The 22,025-nt window shown below is 39.6% G+C and overlaps 1 protein-coding gene across 4 annotated transcripts in view; it reads left to right on the top strand.

Moving 5' to 3' along the window:
• The first annotated feature begins 6,823 nt into the window (after positions 1 to 6,823).
• The window catches only part of LOC127629189 (regulator of G-protein signaling 20-like), a 65,813-nt gene continuing 50,611 nt past the window's right edge, over positions 6,824 to 22,025 (top strand). For 2 of the 4 annotated variants that reach the window (XM_052106295.1, XM_052106294.1), the window contains exon 1: positions 6,864 to 6,965. In XM_052106295.1, coding sequence (XP_051962255.1) covers positions 6,909 to 6,965 — 57 coding nt within the window. In that variant the 5' untranslated portion in view covers positions 6,864 to 6,908. Of the gene's footprint in view, positions 6,966 to 20,830; positions 20,942 to 22,025 lie in introns of all 4 variants that reach the window. The other 2 variants (XM_052106296.1, XM_052106297.1) reach the window with 2 other exon arrangements.

The raw sequence follows: 22,025 nt of genomic DNA, 5'->3' as shown, positions 1-22,025 counted from the left end.
CAGCTCCAATCCTTGCCTAATCTGTTAGTTATCCGATAACATCCCTTATCTCCTAATTTAATGAGTAATACTCAACTATAAGGTTTTAATTTACAAGTTATTTTTATTTAGATGTACTGATAATATACAGAATAAGATAATATTATTCTTTAAACGTCTCACCTTTTAAAAGTGCATCGCAAACGGTTTGTTCTGCTGCATCTCTACGGCGCGGCATGTGTTTGCTGCTACTTCCGGGAACTATTGAGAGGCTCCACAAGCCGCCATTGCTGTAAAAAAAAAACGTTCCATTGGAGTCAATGGAGTTGTCGCAACTCTCTCTCTATATGGCTCTGGTTTTACTGACATTGAGGGAGAGGTTGTGCTCCTGAAAACAGCATGTCAGAGTGTGCACTTCCTCTCTGTAGGCTGTTTCATCATTTTCAGTGATCAGACCTACCACCGTCGCATCATCAGCGAACTTGATGATGGCATTTTGCCACACAGTCATGTGTGTACAGGGAATACAGGAATGTGCTGAGAATGAAGCCATGCGGGGCTCCAGTTTTGAGGGTCAGTGATGAGGAGATGTTGCTGCCCATTCTGACCACCTGGCGTCTGCTTGACAGGAAGTCCAGGATCCAGCTGCACAGTGAGCTGTTTAAGCCCAGAGCACGAAGTTTCACATCAAGCTGTGAGGGCACTATGGTGTTGAATGCTGAGCTGTAGTCTACAAACAGCATTCTCATATGTGTTCCTTTTTTCCAGGTGGGAGAGAGCAGTGTGTAGTGTAGATGCAATGGCATCATCAGTGGAGAGGTTGTTGCAGTATGCAAACTGCAGTGAGTCCAGTGAGGTGGGCAGCACAGAGCAGATGTAATCTCTGATTAGTCTCTCAAAGCATTTGCTGATGATGGGGGTCAGAGCAACAGGATGCCAGTCATTTAAGCAGGTGATTTTGATTGCTTTGGTACAGGTACAATGGTGGATGTTTTAAAACATGTGGGGAATACAGACAAGGAGTGGGAAAGGTTACAAATGTCCATAAAAACACCAGCTAGTTGGTTCGCTCATGCTCTGATGACCCGTGGCTTTACGGATATTCACCCGTCGGAAGGATAAAGAGACATAGAGTGAACAGGAGAGAGAGGCAGCAGTGTTCACGGAAGAGTTTATATTCCCCGTGAAGTCCGTGATGATATTCCCTTCCACATTCTTCTAGAGTCTTGGATTTTGTTTCGGGTAGATCCGTGTAGTTTTGGTCAGTACTATGTCATCTAAGCACTTCTTGATGAAACACATTATGCTATCAGCGTAGACCTCGATGTCTTCAGAGGAGGACTGGAACATCTCCCAGTCCGCTTGATCAAAACAGTCTTGTAGCATAGTATCTGACTGGTCTGACCAGCACAAGATGAGTTTTTCCACTGTTTTTAACTATTAATCTAAAGTGGACAAAAATTACCCAAACATGTAGGGTTACAGATCTAGGCAATGAACCTTGATCTCTGAGCAGGCCAAAAGTTTTGAACATTACTTAAATAGAGCCCTTTTGCTTTTTAAAGTAATGCAAGATTACAATAATATATTATATGACCATATTATTACAAACTAGTAAAGCAATTATTTCTGTTCACACTTGATTGTGCTGCGTTTGGAGAATAACCAGATATTTAAAGGTCTGGCTGTTATTATGTCATATTTCATTGTCTCTGATTAAAACATTTACAGTACAAAGTTCTCTGTTATGTCTCCAACCTGGCTTTGTTCCAAGTAAAAATCTAAGGGTAATTCCAAATGTTCAGTAATCTCATCTCAGTAGATTTTGATCTCCTTTCAAGCTTTAATGTGGTAGACAGCTGAAATCCATTGTCTACACAAAAAGTATTCAGTTCAGACACTGAGGTTTCCAGGGTGAAAAAAACACTGGCAGCTTGCCATGTCAGTGGCAGTCAAACACGGCTTTTCTGTGTGTGAAGTGTCTGTGGACATCAGGGGTGAGCCTAGCAGCAGAAGGTAGGATGCTGAGCTGATGATGAGTCCCAAGGTGTGAGAGTAGATGCCGGGTCATAGGACTGCATGTCTGATCACCTTGCAGACTGCTGACATTATGACAGAAGAAGAGCTCACAGTCGGTGCAGTGGGTGTTTTTGCAAGAACAGCATGACACAAATAGGCTAAACCAGTGAGATCAAAGTTCTTGATGTGGCGGTGTTTGAGAATTAGTCATGTTCATCACTCTGTTTCAGAGGCAGGTAAACACTGGACCATAGCTGGGTCTAAGAGTGGGGCCAGGATGGCAATTGCTTCCCAGATTTTCCCATAGACTTTCCACAAATGTCACCTCACTCCCAAACTAATGCAAGAATGATCAATGTGCCCACCTAAACATGTCCCACTAAAGATGGCATCCTAGTACCGGCCCTGGTCTGGACCAGCAGCATTTTCTCAGAGTAGCATCCTCAAAATTTTGGGTAAGAATAAATAAACAACTACATAAATAAAACAAAGAAAATGTTATGAAATGTGAGCTCAAACAATGTGTGTAGCAGCCATATTTCTGCAGTCACTCTGCCAAACAGTGACACCAGCGGATAAAGTTTCAGAGAGAAGCAGCGTCTCTCAAGGCATTCTTCAGCTCATTTCAGGCTGAAGATGACATGAAACAGATAGCACAATTATCTGAACAGCTTCTTAGAGGTGGGGGAGTGAAAAGTGTCAGCAGCCCTTAACAACATGTCATCAATTATACCTTAAAGGAATTTAACTACCGAATGCTTTTAAAGACTTTTTTTTTAGCTCACACAATCGAAATGCTTGACGAAATGGGATAAGTATTCCTTTTAAGAGGGATAGGCATTTCACTAAAAGATGAATTGAACTAGGCTCCTCAATGGTGTAGGGGAGGGGTTTAGCCATACAATGAGGAACATAACTCTACTGACACCAAGTGGTAGTCACAGTGTCTCTTTGTAAACCCCAGGCATCTCCTTCATTCTGTTTCCACACTCACTGTTGTGAGGGAAAATAAGTGGATTTTTATTAGTAGATGTACCTCATATGAGTCCGTCATGGTAATGCTAAATAAATAAATAAACAAACACATTTCTTTCAATAGCGCTTCACCATAAAAAAATTTTTTGGTTGTTGACGTAAACTTGCATTTGAACCCAAGTGAGATATATTTATGATTTAAATATGCAGTCCTTTTTCGTCTTTGATCTCTTGGCCAGGGCCGTATCAAGACAGTGTGGTGCCCCTGGGCACTATACCTCAAAAGCCCCCCCCCAATCAGACAAGACATAATCAAGGTGATTTCTCAAATGTAATTTCCTAACTTGTCCAACTACATACATGTAGGCATATGAGCAGTGAGCACTATATTCAAATGTCTCAATTTATTAATACTACCAGGGTTTCCCGCAGAAAATGTGTTAGTTAAGGTGGTGGTGGTGGTGTTCAAATACTGAAACTTGAGTCATATCTTTTTAATGATGTATTAGTTTGTCAAGGTAATAACATTACATCTAATATTCCATCAAAATGTCCAAAGCTTATTACAATCACTGCTTATGGCAGAGCTGACACCTAGCATCGCTACAGGCTATCCTCCTTGGTTTAGAAAAAAACAATTGAAGGGCCCTTCGGTAATTGCACTCTTTTACGAGTGGACCATTTATGCATATTTTCATGCAGGCTGTCAGACTGTTCCCCTGCAGTCTGTTTCGCAAGTCTGTCTTGATCTATATACATGGAAAGTGAATGAAGTTTAGATTAGCGTCGAGTCGCTCCTTTATAGAATCAATTCCATGCCACATATATTTGCAAAAATATAAAGTATTGCAAAATAAAATAAAGTTTTGCAAAACAAAAAAAGTATTGAGCAAACAAAAAAAAAAAATTTAAAACAAAAATGAAGTATCACAAACGTAAAATAAAGTATCGAGAGAAATAAGAGAAATTAAGAAAAATAAGGTTTCCTCTTCATACATTTGGACTTATGAATGAAAAATGTGCCCAGTATCAACATTACATTAATAAGAAATTCATTTCTTTTCTCGTCCAACAGCATTCCAAACATAACATGTTTCCTAGCAAAAGTGGGCAGTGAGTGAATCTTAGATTCAACCAATAAGACATATTTTCTCAAAAAGTATTTGAAGAAAAACAAAAACGAGAAAAAAAGATGATCAGAACGTCTGTCAATTTGACAAAAAGTACAGGCATTTTCTTCAAAATTAAACCGTTGTCTTAAAAAATTCACTTGACGGGTATACCCCATTGAATATTTTAAAATGAGTTTCCTTAAACAATCAACTTTATATACCTGAGATCCACCTGCATGCCTGTGCTCAGCCATGATGTTTGATCCGTGTCTCAAGCTAATGACGTAACTTCCAGAGAGGCATCACTGAGCCCGTTGTACACGCCCCAATCCCCTGACTCCACCCCCACGTCAAAACAGTGCCATAAAGTGAAACGCAGAGAAAAGTGAAGCGCAAAGGCAAAACGGTATCACGAGCTCACACGTGATGGAAATGCAGATTAAAAGGAGCATTGCAAAATAATTAGTAGGCATTGCAAAGAAAAAGATGTGTGGCAAAATCATTGCTGCCTAAAAATCTGTTGCAGAGATAAAAAATGATAAAAGATCTTTAGATTATTTTACAACAGTCATTGATTTTTGCAATTAATGACATCTTGATATTTGCTATATTTTATTTATATTTTGCAATTGTTTATTTTTGTTTGCAAAACTTTCTTTTTTTCTCTCGATACTTTATTTTACATTTGTGATACTTAATTTTTGTTTTAATTTTTTTTTTTTTTTTGCTCAATACTTTTTTTGTTTTGCAAAACTTTATTTTATTTTGCAATACTTTATATTTTTGCAAATATATGTGGCATGGAATTGATCCCATACTCCTTTACTGTCGAGTCGCTGTACTAAAATTCGCGCTGTGAACATAAAGCCCGCCTACTTTGATTTGATTGGTCATCTCAAATATTCTGACATTGACGAGCAGTGACAGACCAATGAGGTTCAGATGAACACACAGAGACACACACACACACACACACACACACACACGCTCGGCGCCGCTGCGGAAGAACGCGCTGATAACAAGACTGAAGCGAACACGAAGGCTTATCACATATTTAAAGATGGAAAGGGAGAAAACAGGACAGAGTAACACGGCGAATATCGCTCATAGATTTTTTTGACGACGTAGTTAAGGCGGCAGGCGTGTGTTGCTTAGGCGGCCGCCTTAGTTTCAAAGTGCTGCGGGAAACCCTGACTACCATTAAAACACATTTGATTTTTAATCAATGTAGAATGTGTAACTTAAAAATAAACAGATTTGTGTGTGTGTGTGTGTGTTTTGTTGGGTGACAGTTGTAGGTTACAGTTTGACAAGAGTTTAGAGTGTGACAAAAGCACTTTGTTGTGTTTTATTGCGAGTGTACACGAATATAAGTAAACACTTTGCAGTTTGAATGATGTCCTGGATGAACAAAATGACGGAGTATGTTTTTATGTTTGATCGCGCCCACGGCTCTCTCTCTCTCACGTCACACACACACACACACACACACACACACAGGTCGATCGCGCCCACGGCTCTCTCTCTCTCACACACGCACACACACAGTTCGATCGCGCCCGCGCCTCTCTCTCTCCACTGATCTATATAATGACATTCTATAATAGATCAGTGTCTCTCTCTCACACACAGTTCGATCGCGCGCGCACACACAAACACACACACTCCAGCATTGCAATCTTGATCAGACTGTTCATTATGCGAAATAGAGCGATATGTATCGCTATTTAGTTTTATTTATTTTTATACCGTGTATTCTCCGTGTAAATTCGTGCACCGAGACGTGACGCCCGTCTGTCCATTTTGGATTCTGATTCATTTTCTGTAGCCGTTAAAAAAATGACACATTTGCGCGTACTTGTTGTGGACCAACTCAACTCTGACAGATTGGGGAGGGGGGGAGTGATAGTGGTCATGTAATCTTCATTTATTTATAATTTATTATTATTATTATTATTATTGTTAAATTAGTGTTCATAAACAGGTTATGTATGGTCTTTCAAGAATTTCAAGTTAATAATATAACAATTTACGAAAAATATTTTTAAAGCTTGTGTCATGTGGTGCCCCCCTAGTGGTTGTGAAAGGTTGGTGCCCCTGGGCACTGGCCCAAGTGCCCTTATGGATAATCCGGCTCTGCTCTTGGCAATGCTGATGGTTCATTGAGTCTCGTTGTTTTCCTTGTTGTGTGCCGCCCCCTGCTGGATATCCACAGAATTTATTTTAAGGAAAGCACTATAATCTATTGCATTTTCTCTTCAGCCATTATTACTCTATAGAAATGCAATAGAATGTAAATAAGACATTTCAATACAGTGTAAACCGTTAAATGAGTCTGCTTGTGGTTAATAAAATAGTGTATACCAGCACACTCAAAAAGAGACGCAATTGTGAGATACACGTTTAACACTCGAGTTTCTGTTTTCATTTACACAGGGCACATCAAGGGGAAATCATTGTCGAAATGTAAATACTTGTCAGACAATGCAAGGCCTCGTAAACATTATCTTATGGCTGACGTGCAAACCTTTTAGTAAGTCCTCAACAGGAGTACCATTATGTGTTTTGTGTTTGAAACAGCAAATTGTGTGTCATTTAAAAAGCCTGTTGTGGTGAAGATCTGCTATTTTGAAAAGTTCCAAAAGAAATGGCAATTATTACTGAGGAAGTCTTTCGTCAATCGACTGAGTAGAACTGTCTAAATCAGCGCATGCGCAATTCATCCTCAGTCTGCCTCCGTAAGGGTGTTGATTCTCAAGCTGGAACATTGGAGGAAAAAAAAGATACTGTATTTTTACACATAAAACAGGCAAAAAGAAACGGATGTGCACCAGGAAACGCAACGGCTACCACCCTCCAGATCATTTTAATGCAAAAATTGTAAGTATTGTCATCGGCAGTATGTCTTTAATGCAAAAACGTTCAGTTTGCCAGTGGATGGTGGTTTGTTTTCGCTCCCGTTTTTAAAAAGGTCCGTGATTCACAAAGATTGGGTCTTAAATACCTATCTTCTCTTTGTACACATCAACCCGACACATTGCTTTTTAGCACAGTGTAATAACGGGCAGCAACTTCTACGGGTTGGAGAGAATGAAGCTTTTCTTATAAATACAGCGAGATAGACTACAGTGGTGATTAGCAGTCGAGCAGGGTATCGTTTATTTCCCGTATCTGCCTGCTTCGACTCATCAGGACGGGATAAATATGTGTTTGGGCTTCTAAACTGAGTTGTCATCTGCTTATTTTGTGTTGTTCATCGGATGTATTTTGTCAAGCTCATGCAGCAGTGAGTGATGTGTTTTCAGTGTAGTTATTACAGGAAGAACGAGCGCACCCGGTGTGTGTGTGTCACGGGTATTATTACGGGTTTAAGACCAGCTATATATATATATAAATATGTGTGTGTGTATGTATATATAAATTAATTATTATCAATTAATAATAATAATTTGCATATAGAATACAGCCTATTTTAGGGCAATTAAGATTTTTTCAAACGCATGAATAAGTACTAGGTGTACACACACACATATGAATAAAAACCTTTTTTTGCACTATAGCATTTTGACTTGAAATCGACAAAGGTGTTGTTTTTGTAACGTTGTATTAAATGCTGTATTGTGCGCGCTGATAAACTTGCAATAAAGCATCTTTAATGTTTCAAAGAGTAAAAGCTAACAAGGATTATAGAGTTGTATGAGGGGGATATTTTCAAATGAAACATCTAGGAAGTGGGGGAGGATAAAGCCCAGGTCATCTCTCACCGCTGTTGTGTCGTCTGCTATCTCTTTCTCTGTACATTAAATGCACGTGTTTCACGTATTCGATGGGAATACGTCACATACGCCTTGTTATTTGTGGGATCGCGTGCCTTTTTCCTGTCGAAAGATGTTTACTAGCTCCCTTTAGCTGGCTGTGTAGTAAAGCTCGTTCACGTTTCACGCGCGGGACCTTCGGGTAAATTCATTCTGTGCGCGCGTACCCGTCGCGTTCAGGGGGCGGGGCTAACGGAGTCGCGTGGCGGCGCGGAGCTTTGAACGCATTCGCGCTTGTCGTTGCGTGCGCTTCGGAAACTAAGGGGAGACACAGCGCTCGTGCTTCTCTGACGTCACTGAGAGAACTCCTTTGGTTCAGAGATAATTTATGTCCAATCAATGACTATATTTAACCTTTTTGTTAGTCCGAGGAAGTCAAGCCTGTCTTTTTTGTTTGCAAAAGGCATGTCTGTTACTTGACATAATTAATAACCAGTCAAAGTGTAAATATTTAGCCTTCTTAGTGTGTGGTGACAACATCCAGGCTTATATTTAGCAGGAGGAATGGCATGAAACACTTAAGTAAGCTTCCATGTGGGCATGCCAGCCAAAACTCACCTGTTTTGAAATGTTCTGCTTCTCTGCAGTACCTTTAGGAAGAGGGTTCAGAGAGCTTAGTTCATTTGGTGCAAAACTGCCATATAGGCACCACATTGCCACAGAACTTTCTGTTTGCAGTAAATATATACAGTATGTATGGTTCATTTGTTATGAATCAAACCAGATCTGTATCTTCTAAAAAGGTCAACTGGGAGAGAACTGTCCATGGTCACCCCCTTCTACAGCTGTTTGCCCATGCTTGGGTGATTGCCATAAAACCTGTCAGATAAATGCCCTGGTCACATTTCACTTTATAATCAAAGTAAGCAAATTAATAATAATAATTTGCTTATAAAAAAACAGCCTATTTTAGGGCAATTAAGATTTTTTTCAAACGCATGAATAAGTACTAGGTGTAAAGGTGTTACAAATAAAGTGCTCGGTGAGTGTATATACACCGATCAGCCACAACATCAAAACCATCTGCCTAATATTGTGTAGGTCCCCCTCGTGCTGCCAAAACAGTGCCAATCTATTCTGAGATAATATTCTTCTCACCACAAGTGTACAGAGCGGATTTCCCGTAGACTTTGTCAGTTCGAACCAGTCTGGCCATTCTCTGTTGACCTCGCTTATCAACAAGGCGTATCCGTTCACAAAACTGTCACTCATTGGAGGATTTTTGTTTTTGGCACCATTAAAAGTAAATTCTAGAGACTGTTGTGATTGTTGGTGCTGGCTTGAGTATTTCTGTAACCACTGATCACCTGGGATTTATACACACAAAAGTTTCTAGAATTTACTCCAAATGGTGCCAAAAACAAAAAACATCCAGTGAGTGGCAGTTCTGTACTGTAAGTGGACGGAAATGCCTTGTTGATGAGAGAGGTCATCAGAGAATGGACAGACTGGTTTGAACAAGTTAAGAATATCACCTCAGAATGCTTTTCTGAGATGTGGATTGGCGCTGTTTTGGCAGAACGAGGGGGACCAACACAATATTAGGCAGATGGTTTTAATGTTGTGGCTGATAAGTTTATATTTATTTATATAATTTAAATTGTATTTATACTAGGGATGAGCATTTTCAAGTAATTTTGTAGTCAAGGGCTCTCACCCACAAAAAACAATAATCTATTACTTGTAAATTTAAATGTACGTTAAAAATAACAAGTATGACATGCACGTGAAATTAATATATATATATATATATATATATATATATATATATATATATATATATATATATATATATACATACAGGGCTCTACGCTAACATTTTTCTCAAGGAGTACATGTGCTCCTAAATGAAAAAATGTAGGAGCACACAAAAAAATTTAGGAGCACAGTGAATATGTAATACAGAGTTTATTAACAAACAATTTATTACATACATATTTATAATGCGTGTATGAGTGTGTGTGCGTATACTAAGGGACACACATCTGTGGAACAGCACATACCACCCAAATCACACATTGACCCATGCCTACTAGAATCAAAGGATATCAGTTGTCCAGTTGCTTTTGTATGTTGACCGTCTGGCATACTTAGAGGTCAGCCAGCGATCTCTCATTATGTCAGCAATTTGACCGATCATCTCCGCACATTGTCGTATATGGGATTAATGTAAACTCCGTTTTTGTGGTGGTGTCTGATAAGCGGCCTAAATTTGACGAAAGGTTCTTCTTCTTTCACAATAAGTATGCGATGTCAGCTACCTCCTCTTCTCCTCCTCAGACTGCAGCACTTGCCTCCTCAAGGCTGCTGACACCGAGCTTGATGGTTTCTCCTGTCTCATCCAGACCACTGGATATGCCGCCATGAGATGTTATGATTCGTTATACTATCTCTTTTCAGATTAGCGATGGGCATTCCGGCTCTTTTCATATTTGGTGTTAAAAAATTTCTAATAAAATTATTAAATGAAATTATACTCTAACTTAACCACAATGTATTTAAAAATGTATTGATTTGTTATGAATAATAACGCCATTAAACATTTGCATTTAAAGTATAACTTATTGTATATAAACAAATTGCATATAAATCTAACCATTCAAAACGAATATAATCTGAACAGCATAATAGACAGGGCCACCGCTGGCCAAATTGATGCCCTACGCGTGATATGAGCGTGAAGCGATTGTCTGTGTTCCGCAACTGCTTTCGGGTCATTGAATAACGTATAGCGAACGAGAAGGGCAGCCGGTGGACTTTCTGGAACCATCCTAGGGTAAGATGGTGCGCCCCTAGGGAATTGATGCCCTACGCAAACTGCGTAGTATGCATGTAGGTAGCGGCGGTACTGATAATAGAATAATGCACCATATCAAAGAAAAATAAATAATTTGCAAAACTGCAGCATCCCACAAATCGAAAATAAATGTAAAAAAGGATGTTTTTTCACGTGTGCATTTAAAGTATAACTTTTCAATGTATATAAACAAAGTGCATATAAATGTAACAATTCAAATACAATCTGAACAACATAAGTTGGCTCCGCCCTCCCTCACGCATCTTTGGTTCATTGGTTGACACTGCTTGTCTGATTGACAGGAACAACAGGTGAGGCTTTTAGTCTGAGCGGACAGTCAGAAATAATGTGTGCGCTTGAGCATTGAGGCCTATATTATTTAATTTGTTTTTCCTTTATTTTTAAATCTTTTGATTATTCGTATCTTACTTTGTTTTTATATATTTGTATAAATATATTCTGATATGAGACCCGGCTAACAACGTTCACCTACAAGATCCGAATCGATCGCAAACGACCCATCACTATTTCAGATGTGTGTTTCCTGACACGAAGGACGAGATGCCCACCTGTTTCTGCCCTCTACAATATTTGCAGAACATGACGTTGTTTTCGAACTCTAGCCATGGGAACATTTTGAGCCAATTTGTATTGAATCTATATGTTCTCCCTCCACCGGCTACAGTGGACGTTGAAGTGACAGCTGGGGTCACTGTAGCTTCGCTAACGTTGTTCTCAGCATCCCTAACGTTAGCGTCTCAGGTAAACCTTGTGAAGAGAATTCATTAGTTGAACCTTGCGAATCCCCCTCGCCAAATCCCTCTTTCTCCTCGTCTCTTTTTCGCTTAAAATAAAATGCAATGTCGCCTATACCGCTACTTTTTTTCCATTGTTCACCTTTCTCTCTCTGACTGGACGGCGTCATCCCAGAAAACTCTACTGTGGTTGGCACAAGCCGCTTGTGGAATGTGGGTCTTGTAATTTTTATACAATTATCTTAAAAAGGGGGGAGGGGGTTACGTTTGTAATCTTTATTCGCACACTGTGCTCGTAAATAATTTTTCCAGTTCGCACATGTCTATTTTTAGGGGCAAATGCAATTGAAATACTCGCACTGTAGAGCCCTGATATATATATATATATATATATATATATATATATATATATATATATATATATATATATATCTTCAGAATAGTTATATGAGAATAATAAAGGAAGAATAGTGATACTAGATTTTAATCAGCAGTCTTTAAGAATCTTTGGCCTTTGCCACTTTTATATACAGATTTGTACGTTTGTATGCATCTCTGCATAGTAGTAGGCTTAGCCTATGTATATTAGACAGTAAATATGGCGACCACACTGGGACCACCTCTGCTGGGTAAATCCCCGCGGACCTCCCATTCCCCGGCACGCTCATTTGCTCCTATTAGGCTTCCGGATGAGTGCGACAGCTCATCTCAGGGTGAGTTCGACCTCTTGTTCGGTACCCACGAAGGTGATGAGTTTCGAGAGCAGCATCGAGTTTGTTCCCTCGGCCAGACTTTTCCCTTTGGGTGAGATCGCCCAGGCACACGCTGACGTGGAAATGACGGATGTGCTTCCGACCTCGCCCTCTGGGCGACAAAGGTAACGGCGCGGTCTCTCGGGCGGATGATGTCCACCTTGTGGTCCAAGAGCACCACCTTTGGCTCAACCTAGTCGAGATGAGAGAGGCTGACAAGACGTGGTTCCTTAACGCCCCCATTTCCCAGGCTGGCCTATTTGGCAACACCGTCGAGGACTTTGCCCAGAAGTTCTCGGCAGTGAAGCATCCTGCCCAGAAAGTGCCATGGCTCAAGACCCCGCGGCGGCTGCACCGGCTCGGCCCCCACAGGACGCCACCCGTCTCAATGCCGGCCACCGAAAAGAAGGCTTCGAAGTGCCCCAGAGTCGGGCGACCCAGGGACCAGGTGACCCACTATTCTGGAGCTGGTGAACAGACCACTCCATCCACTGGTGGAGGGCCGGTAGGAGAATCTTTGTTCCTCTTTCATTTAATTTTTCTGCACACTCAAGTAGCTGTGGTATCTCAGGAACCATTTCCTCAGTCCCTGGGTCACATAACCGGTGTGTACGACTGTCTCCCCGACCACCGTCTCTATCTCTCTTTGGCTATATATGCCTATGGCATATAATTTTGATGAAACACCTAATGCTATCAGAAGAGCTATGATCCTGAATAAACCCCACTTGATCTATATGTATAAGAGATGTCATAACTTTACTTAATTGGGCAGTAACTCTTACACTCGCTTTGATCTTTGTCCTTTTCAGAATCAGACTGACCCGGGCTTGTGTCATGGTTGGCAGAAGCTTTCTTTAATGATTCCATATAAACTTCTAGCAAAAGTGGAGCCAGTTCTGTAGCAAAAAATAAAATAATTCAGCGGCAAAGCCATCTGGCCCTGGAGCCTTGCTGGGAGGTAAGGCCTTTATTACCTCATCAAGCTCCTCCAAAGAAAAGGGAATTTCTTTGCTCAGTCATCAGCTTAGGGAGTTCTAATGGTTCCACAAAGTTTCTAATATCCTCATCACTTAAATCATTATTTAAAAGCATTATTAATATCAATGGCTGAGGTAAATATTTCACCACTAGCACTTTTCACTGAGGGAATGGTAGAAAACAACTCTCTCTGCTTTATATATCTAGCCAAAAGCTTCCCTGCTTAGTCCCTTGACTCAAAGTATGACTGTCTTGCCCTGAATAACCAAAACGTCACGGTTACTGTTGTAACCTCTGTTCCCTGAGGGAGGGAATGAGATGCTGTGTCAAATGAAGTGACACAAGGGGTCTTCCTTGGGAGCCTTGCGTACATCTGAACTTGAGAAAAGGCCAATGAGAAGTTGGCAGACAGAATTTGCATGTCCCGCCCCCGGACATACAGCTATAAAGGGAAGTGGGCATGTCTCTGTCTGTCTGGTTTTTGCACTGAGGAGCCGAGAATAAGGTACGGTCATTTACCGTGGTAGGTCTAGTGCCGTGGCAGAAGGGACACGAAGTCTCGATCCTTCCCTCAGGGAACGGAGGTTACAACAGTAACCGTGACATTCCCCTTCTGTCACTAACTTGACGTTGTGTCGAATGAAGTGACACAAGGGGTCCCGTTCACTAGCCCGTGTTACATGAACTGCTGACACATGTGCAAGCAGTCTGCTGCGTGCTAGGATCAACTGTATCGGCCCCAGAAAAGGTGTCATATACAGACCGTAGATTCCCAGCACCACTGAGGGGGGAACAGGTGCTATATGACCAGCATGGGAGCAAGCCTGGCAGTCGCGGCCTTTTCTCTCTATGTCTCTCGCATTTCATAGCATCTTAATGATATGAAATCCATCGGGGAAGGTGGTCTTTCCTGATCCTATTCTTACAGGGGGAAAAGACCCTGTGGAGGCCTCATCCTGCCCAGACTAGGGTTGGGCGATATATGGCTAAAACACCACGTGAGTTGTCAAGCCACACATGGGAGCGGTTCGGTGGTAGGTCCTACCTGATGAGATGATACTGAGGACCAGTTGGTCTCCATATAGACATTGATTTCGGCCTTTAACATTTGTTGAAATTCAGGATTTTCCAAGAGGGATACATTAAAGTACCGACTTTATGATTTCTTTTTCTCCTTGACCAACTCCTTGTCGGTCTCGCGCTCGTAGGGACAGTGCAGACATCTAAAGACGTCTAGATATTTAGCTGAAATCTCATAGCGCCTGTGACTTGTCGGGGTGTGTCACTTGAGTGCGCACAATACACAACCATTCATCGTGAGATCTAGGACTTCTCGTTGCATACCCGCCTCCGACTTAAAACATCACAGGATACGAGCTTGATTCGTATAGTGTACACTAGACTTAAAGCGCCTCCCGCTGTTTGACAACTAGCAGGAAATGTTCAAGGTACAAAGATGTCACTTCTTTAAACTGACAAACAGTCCTTAAATGGTTTAGAATGATTCAGAATTTTAATTTCTGCCAAAACATAATGAGCTACATCAGTAAGTTTTAGAGTGATAGCTCTAAGGCAGTGTACAGGATATCTCAGACCACATCCTATTGCTAGAGAAAACCAAACTCATTCTGTCTGCTGTACAGGCATTATTCAGCAGGAGTTCCTCAACGAACTAAACCGAGAAAATAGAAAAGCAATGTGACCAGTCACTAGGGCAGAATCCTGAATAAATGATTCCCTTATTCAGAGCCTTCAGGGTTGTACAGGGTTCATGAGGGGCTAGTCTGCCTCTCGGATGCCCTAACACAATCAGAACACCACTTAAAAAACACAGCTCCTTTTAAAACAAAAGTGCTTTGACATTGCAAGTTTAAACTGAAGTAACAGCTTTTACTTTACATAAGGTACATTTAATGACAACTGACTTTATAATAGCTTTATTGAGAAGTTGTTGCTTTAGTCTAACTGATTGCTTCGACAGAGGCCTGAAAGTTAACATAAAAATGTGTTGATTTCTGTGGAATTCATTTCAATTAGGGCTGTCAATCGATTAAAAATTTTAATCGAATGAATCACAGTTGATCGTATATATAAATATTTGCTTAGAAAGCCCTTAAATAACAATAATCCAATAAATAATGAATAAATACTTATAAATAGTAATATTTAAATCATTAGATATAAAATATATAATTATAAAAAATTATAATATAGATAATTAAAATGCATTACATCATTGTGGCACATGAGTAAAGCATTAAAAAAGACAGTAACACTTTACAATAAGGTTCCATTTGTGAACAACATTAATTAACATGAACTAACAATGTGCAATAATTTTACAGCTTTTATTAATCTTAATTAATTTTAATTTCAGCATATACTAATACATTTCTCAAATCAAAAGTTGTGTTTGTTAACATTAGTAAATGCATTATGAACTAACATGAACTTACAATCAACAATTGTATTTTTATTAACTAATATTAACAAAGAATAAATGCTGTAAACAATATATTGATAATTGTTTGTTCGAGATACCTAATGCATTAACTAATATTAACAAATAGAACCTTATTTTAAAGTGTTGCCAAAAAGACATTTAAAAAAGTGGCTTTTGTATGCAATATTTTGTTTATTTCCATATTATTGAACTTATGTCATCTGCCTATCATTGGCCTACAGTTCACACAATCCATTATGTAATTACATTTGTAAATCAGTCCGAGATATATTTACTATGAGGGCTTTTCTAAGGACGTGTCAATGCACACCTGCGTCAGATGCTTTTGGAGCATCTCGTTTGTGTCGCATCATAAGCATACAGTTTTTAGGTTGCTGTGTGATCTCTAAGTTATACTTAGAAAAATACATCTTGAGATCCCTGCGTTCATATTTGCACTCCATCAAGCTGTATTTGAACGCAAGAACATGTTCTCATCTTGTTTCGAGTGTGGTTTGTTCTCTGTATAACCGTGGTGCCCAAACAGCTGAAGTTTTGCTTACTGCCCCCTGGAGAAAACAGGTGAACTTCAAGCTTGAATTGCTCAGATAGAAGGAATGTTCCTTATCATGGTCCGGGGACAGGATTTCTTTTTTTTTTTTAAATGTGGCTAGAGTACTACATTCCTAAGGCCAAAGTATACTTCGGTTGTCCACATGCAGCCGAATATATTTAGACATCTGTGTCCATTGTCTGTACATGCTACTGCCATTGACTGTTCTATCGAGTATCACAATGTAGCTGTATGAATGCAATTCACAAGCAATGAATGCTTGTGTACAGGTTCACGGTCAAAAGAGTGTACTTTGTGCAACTGCGCATGACACAGAACAGCACATGAAAAAAAGCCTTAATGGGTAGCTAAAAGCATAATTCAATTATCCAGAATATTTATTAGATGAACACGCAAGGGCAAGAGGATGTGTAACAGTGGTTTCTGTACCACTAATCTTAAGAGCCATGGCAAAATATATTATATTTTACCAGAGTTTGCAGTCTGAATTGAATGTGATGAGATAAAAAAGACTGCATATAAATAATACAAGGTAAGTAGACAACACTTTTTTTTTCACACAACGTATTGCCTTGTCTTGTTGGCTGCATGCAAAAAAACAACAACAAAAAAACACTGTGAATAGTCAATGTGTAGTAAATAGTGAATAGTTTTATGAGCCCTTTTAAAAAACTCTTTCGAGTTGTCTGCGCTGTCGAAGCGCCCAGGGGCAAAATGCACAGCCGTGAAAGAAGGAGAAAAGCCGCTGTTATGTGCCATCGATCCAACAGCATGCAGAAATTTTCTGAATGAACTCCCATATTTGCTTGCTTAAATACCGGAATGTCCGGGGGAGGGGTATGCAAATACTTTTTGCCAACTTCTCATTGGCCTTTTTTCATAGAGGCATATTCGAACGCTCGAGAGACCCCTAGTGTCGCTTCTCCGACACAACGTTGAGAGAGCGACAGATGGGGAACAGAATTTAAAAGGGTGTTTGTTTTTTTTGTTAAAACTTTTTTCTTTTTCCATGATGTGGTTGACATTTCCATGGAATAGCCCAGCATACGCATAGTTTGAATTTGTAATATTTTTTTAAATACTGTACATACATGCACAATGTAAGTTATGTTTTTTTTAACTGCAAAAATGTTTTAGAAATACAGCATAATGTTTTTCATAACTATTTCATATAAATCATCATGTTAAATTATTTAGATATTTTGTGTATGTTTATCTTCTATTTATCTTTCATTGTTGGCTCTCTTTAAAATTTTTGCCTGTCATTTGTTCAACAGATTTAATCCATGTTCAATGGAATTTATTTATTGTTAGGACAGTAAAAAAGCTTTTGTAAATTTGTTAAGCATTATTCTTGGTGCATCCCTAATCGCACTTGTTTTCCAGGGATACATAGGTTGCCCCATATGCAAGAGCTGACACAAATGTGTACATAAACAACTTGCATTAAAATATTTGTTTTCGCCTTTGAGGTTTGGTCTAAATGAGAAGGCTGAAATTCAAGTCACAGACAGTTTACCCTTGTGTAGCTGTAAGAAAAAACTGATTTTAAGGAGGACGCATTCACACATGTCATTCTGCAGCCATTTTGCTCTCTCTTTCTCTCTCTCTCTCTCTCTCTCTCTCATCAATCTCTTTCCTCCTCTCTTGTCTGTCTTTCTTTCACTCCTCTTTTCATTCACTGTTATCCTCTGTCACTCTACTCTTTACTTCCTGTTCTCTATTTCTCCCTCTCTTTTCTCTTTACACTTAATTTACATGGATATGAATTTACGCTCACATGCTCCATTTCAGTTTGACATGTCACTTTAAAAAAATTTAAAATTAGTGGCCACAATCTGTGAAACTCAGATATGAATTTTTCGCAACTGACAGTTTTCTTACACCATTTTCAGGTATGCAAATGGCATTTCATAATGCATACATCACTGAAATATCAAGTTGTGTCCATAGAAAGATTGGTTAACAGAGTCCACTCCCTCCAACTCTACCAAACCCTTGAACGCTCAAGTTTTTGCCTTCCATATCTCCTTTTCTTATGCATTTCCTCGCCAATGTCCTCTTTTCTTCCTCATCTTCTGTTGACTGTTTCCTCTTTTGTGTTTAGCTCCACATCCTCCTCTCTCCTTCAGAGAGTTAAAAGGGAAGTAGGAGATTTTGGCCATAGCAGACTCAGCTGTGCCTTTTGTTCCCTACATAGTCACAAACCCCTCTCCATAAGCTCTAATAGATGTTAGCTGACAGTCCAGGAATATTTACCTCCCCAAACCCAGAGCAATGTAAGTAATAGCCTACAGAATATGGAATGCCTTTGAATGTTCATCTTTTTAGCATGCTTGTTGATGGTAGTAATGTTATACAGTATATTTCCTCCTTATGGTATTAATAGTAGATGTTTTGACATAGGCCTACAGGTAATATTAGAAGCATTAATATAAATGTTCATAGTATTGCAATATGACAATTATTAATAAAAGCTTTGTTATTAAATGATATTCAAGAATATTTGCCACTAACTGCAATGCATATGACAATGTGTAGTTAAAGATACACATTCATGAGGTTCAACAAGTTTTGTTGCAATTAATTGTATTTTAACATTACAATATGACATTTAAAAGATGAATAACATTAAACATTTTATTGTTTTGTTTAGTATGTAAAAAACTGAATTGAAATCTTTGTTACTGACTGCTGTTCTGTTCGGGGTTAAAGGGTTAGTTCACCAAAAAAAGAAAATTCTCTCATTATTTATTCACCTTTATGATATCCCAGGTGTGTATGACTTTTTTCTTCACTAGAACACATTTGAAGAAAATTAGAAAAATATCTTAGCTCAGAAGGCCTTAAAATGCAAGTGAATAGTGATCTGATTTTTTTAAGCTCCAAAAATCACAGACAGTCAGCATAAACATAATCCATACGCCTCCAGTATCTCTTTAGAAAACATTAATTTAACAGCTGGAGTCGTATGGATGATGTTTATTCTGAGTGTCAGTGATTTTTGGAGCTTCAAAAATCGGATCACCATTCACTTGCATTTTAGGGCCTTCTGAGCTAAGATATTTTTCTAATTTTCTTCAAATGTGTTCTGGTGAAGAAAGAAAGTCATACACACCTGGGATATCACGAGGGTGAGTAAATAATGAGAGAATTTTCATTTTTGTGTGAACTATTCCTTTAAATTGCATTGTTATAAACATGGAGCCTAATGGTTAAAGAGCTGAGATCAAACTGTTGTAGTTTCAAATGACACAAGTTCCAATATCACCATTGTACCCTTGGATTCTCTAGGGGACTGTACCTTTAATTAACATAGTCTTTTTGAATAAAAGTGTCAGCTAAATGACAAATTAGTTATAGTTACAGTGCACATTTAAGATCACATGCAGATTTTGTTCAGTGGGTCATAGATTGACATAACTTCATCAGAACTTCATCTGTGAAAGCAACGTTCGAATGGCAGCTGATTAAACATCAGGATTTTTTCATGATTCGCAGGCGATTTTTGGCAGATCTTTAACGCATTTGGGACACAAGTTTGAAGAAGGTGATTGAGTAAAGCTCTGTATTCGTTAAACTGGAGTACTTGATCTTTGTGGCCTGGGGACGTGGTCATGTGTCGGTCTACGGGAGAGGGAGAGAGCGGTAAGACTTGTCACCTGGTTTGTAATTAACCCTAACACCTGTGCCTTGTTATAGTGATGTGGAGCGAGACATAAAAGAAACGCCGAGTGCCCAGAGAGGGGGAGAGAGAGAACCCTGAAAACTGACATTGTTGATGCGTTACTCTGAATTATTGATGGTTACCATCGTTAATTCAGAGTAACGCATCAACAATGTCAGCTTTCAGGGTTCTCTCTCTCCCCCTCTCTCTCTCCCGCAGACCGACACATGACCACGTCCCCACGCCACACTCTTACTACAGATTTGAGTGCATTTCATATGTGTACTATGGTAATTTTGGAAATATAGAAATATGGTAATACAGTATGTACCTTAGTCACAGAAGACAAAGTTTGAAAGACAGAAGTACAGTCAATAGGTTGGACTGTTGTTTTCCTTGATGTCCCAAACTTTTAAAATGTCTTTCCAAATAATTTACCAGTGGGCAAAATAAGTCATATCAAGTCAATAAAACATTGGTTGTGAAAACTAGATGTGACTGAAGACATTAAAACTGTTCAACCTATTGAACAGTGCTTCTGTTCTGCACAACCTTGTTTTTGATTGTGTAAAATTATAAACATGCTTTCAACCCTGAATAGGGTCTGTAGCACAAAGTGTGGGACAGCAAGTTTTAAAAGAGTTATGTCAGTTTATGTGCATAAAATATAATGTGAATTTTGTTTACAGCCGTTTTTATTGTAATCTCTCCCTTAAAAACATTTCACATTCTAATGCCATTTGCTAATTTTAGCAGATGATTGAACTGAACATGCCAGACTAATATAAAGTCTCTCTCCTTTTTTCCCTCAACTTTCTCACCCTATTTGTGTGTCTGTGTATGTGTGCATATGTTTTCTTGTTCCTTATATCTACCTATGTCTCTGTTTGCATTCTTGTACATTTTCTCTACATTCTCTCTCTCTCTCTCTCTCTCTGTGTGTGTGTGTGTGTGTGTGAAGAAGAGGTCCGCGGCCTGCGGGGGGATGACATGCATGTGTCCAGGCAATTAACATCATTGTGGATTTTAAGACTAGTAGGCTGCCATCCGCCAAGCCATGATGGACATTCTGGTAACTAGCTTTTCTCTCTTATTGGTGTTTGGGGTGTTTTGTGGTGGTTTATTTGTGTGTGTTTGTTGTGGTAGTGGATTGAAGAGCCTTGATGCAGCCTGATCTCATTAATAGACGTAGCTATGTTTGTTCGTTTGGATGGACACTAAAATACACTCACCTAAAGGATTATTAGGAACACCTGTTCAATTTCTCATTAATGCAATTATCTAATCAACCAATCACATGGCAGTTGCTTCAATGCATTTAGGGGTGTGGTCCTGATCAAGACAATCTCCTGAACTCCAAACTGAATGTCAGAATGGGAAAGAAAGGTGATTTAAGCAATTTTGAGCACAAATAATGGTGTGAAAAGGGAAAAACATCCAGTATGCGGCAGTCTTGTGGGCGAAAATGCCTTGATGATGCTAGAGGTCAGAGGAGAATGGGCCGACTGATTCAAGCTGATAGAAGAGCAACTTTGCCTGAAATAACCACTCGTTACAACCGAGGTATGCAGCAAAGCATTTGTGAAGCCACAACACACACAACTTTGAGGCGGATTGGCTACAACAGCAGAAGACCCCACCGGGTACCACTCATCTCCACTACAAATAGGAAAAAGAGGCTACAATTTGCAAGAGCTCACCAAAATTGGACAGTTGAAGACTGGAAAAATGTTGCCTGGTCTGATGAGTCTCGGTTTCTGTTGAGACATTCAGATGGTAGAGTCAGAATTTGGCGTGAACAGAATGAGAACATGGATCCATCATGCCTTGTTACCACTGTGCAGGCTGGTGGTGGTGGTGTAATGGTGTGGGGGATGTTTTCTTGGCACACTTTAGGCCCCTTAGTGCCAATTGGGCATCGTTTAAATGCCATGGCCAACCTGAGCATTGTTTCTGACCATGTTCATCCCTTTATGGCCACCATGTTCCCATCCTCTGATGGCTACTTCCAGCAGGATAATGCACCATGTCACAAAGCTCGAATCATTTCAAATTGGTTTCTTGATCATGACAATGAGTTCACTGTACTAAAATGGCCCCCACAGTCACCAGATCTCAACCCAATAGAGCATTTTTGGGATGTGGTGGAACGGGAG

Source organism: Xyrauchen texanus, chromosome 35, assembly GCF_025860055.1.
Source record: "Xyrauchen texanus isolate HMW12.3.18 chromosome 35, RBS_HiC_50CHRs, whole genome shotgun sequence".
In the NCBI taxonomy this organism is placed as follows: Eukaryota; Metazoa; Chordata; class Actinopteri; order Cypriniformes; family Catostomidae; genus Xyrauchen; species Xyrauchen texanus.
Note: the sequence above shows the minus strand (reverse complement) of the source record. Positions and strands in the feature narration are given on the sequence as shown.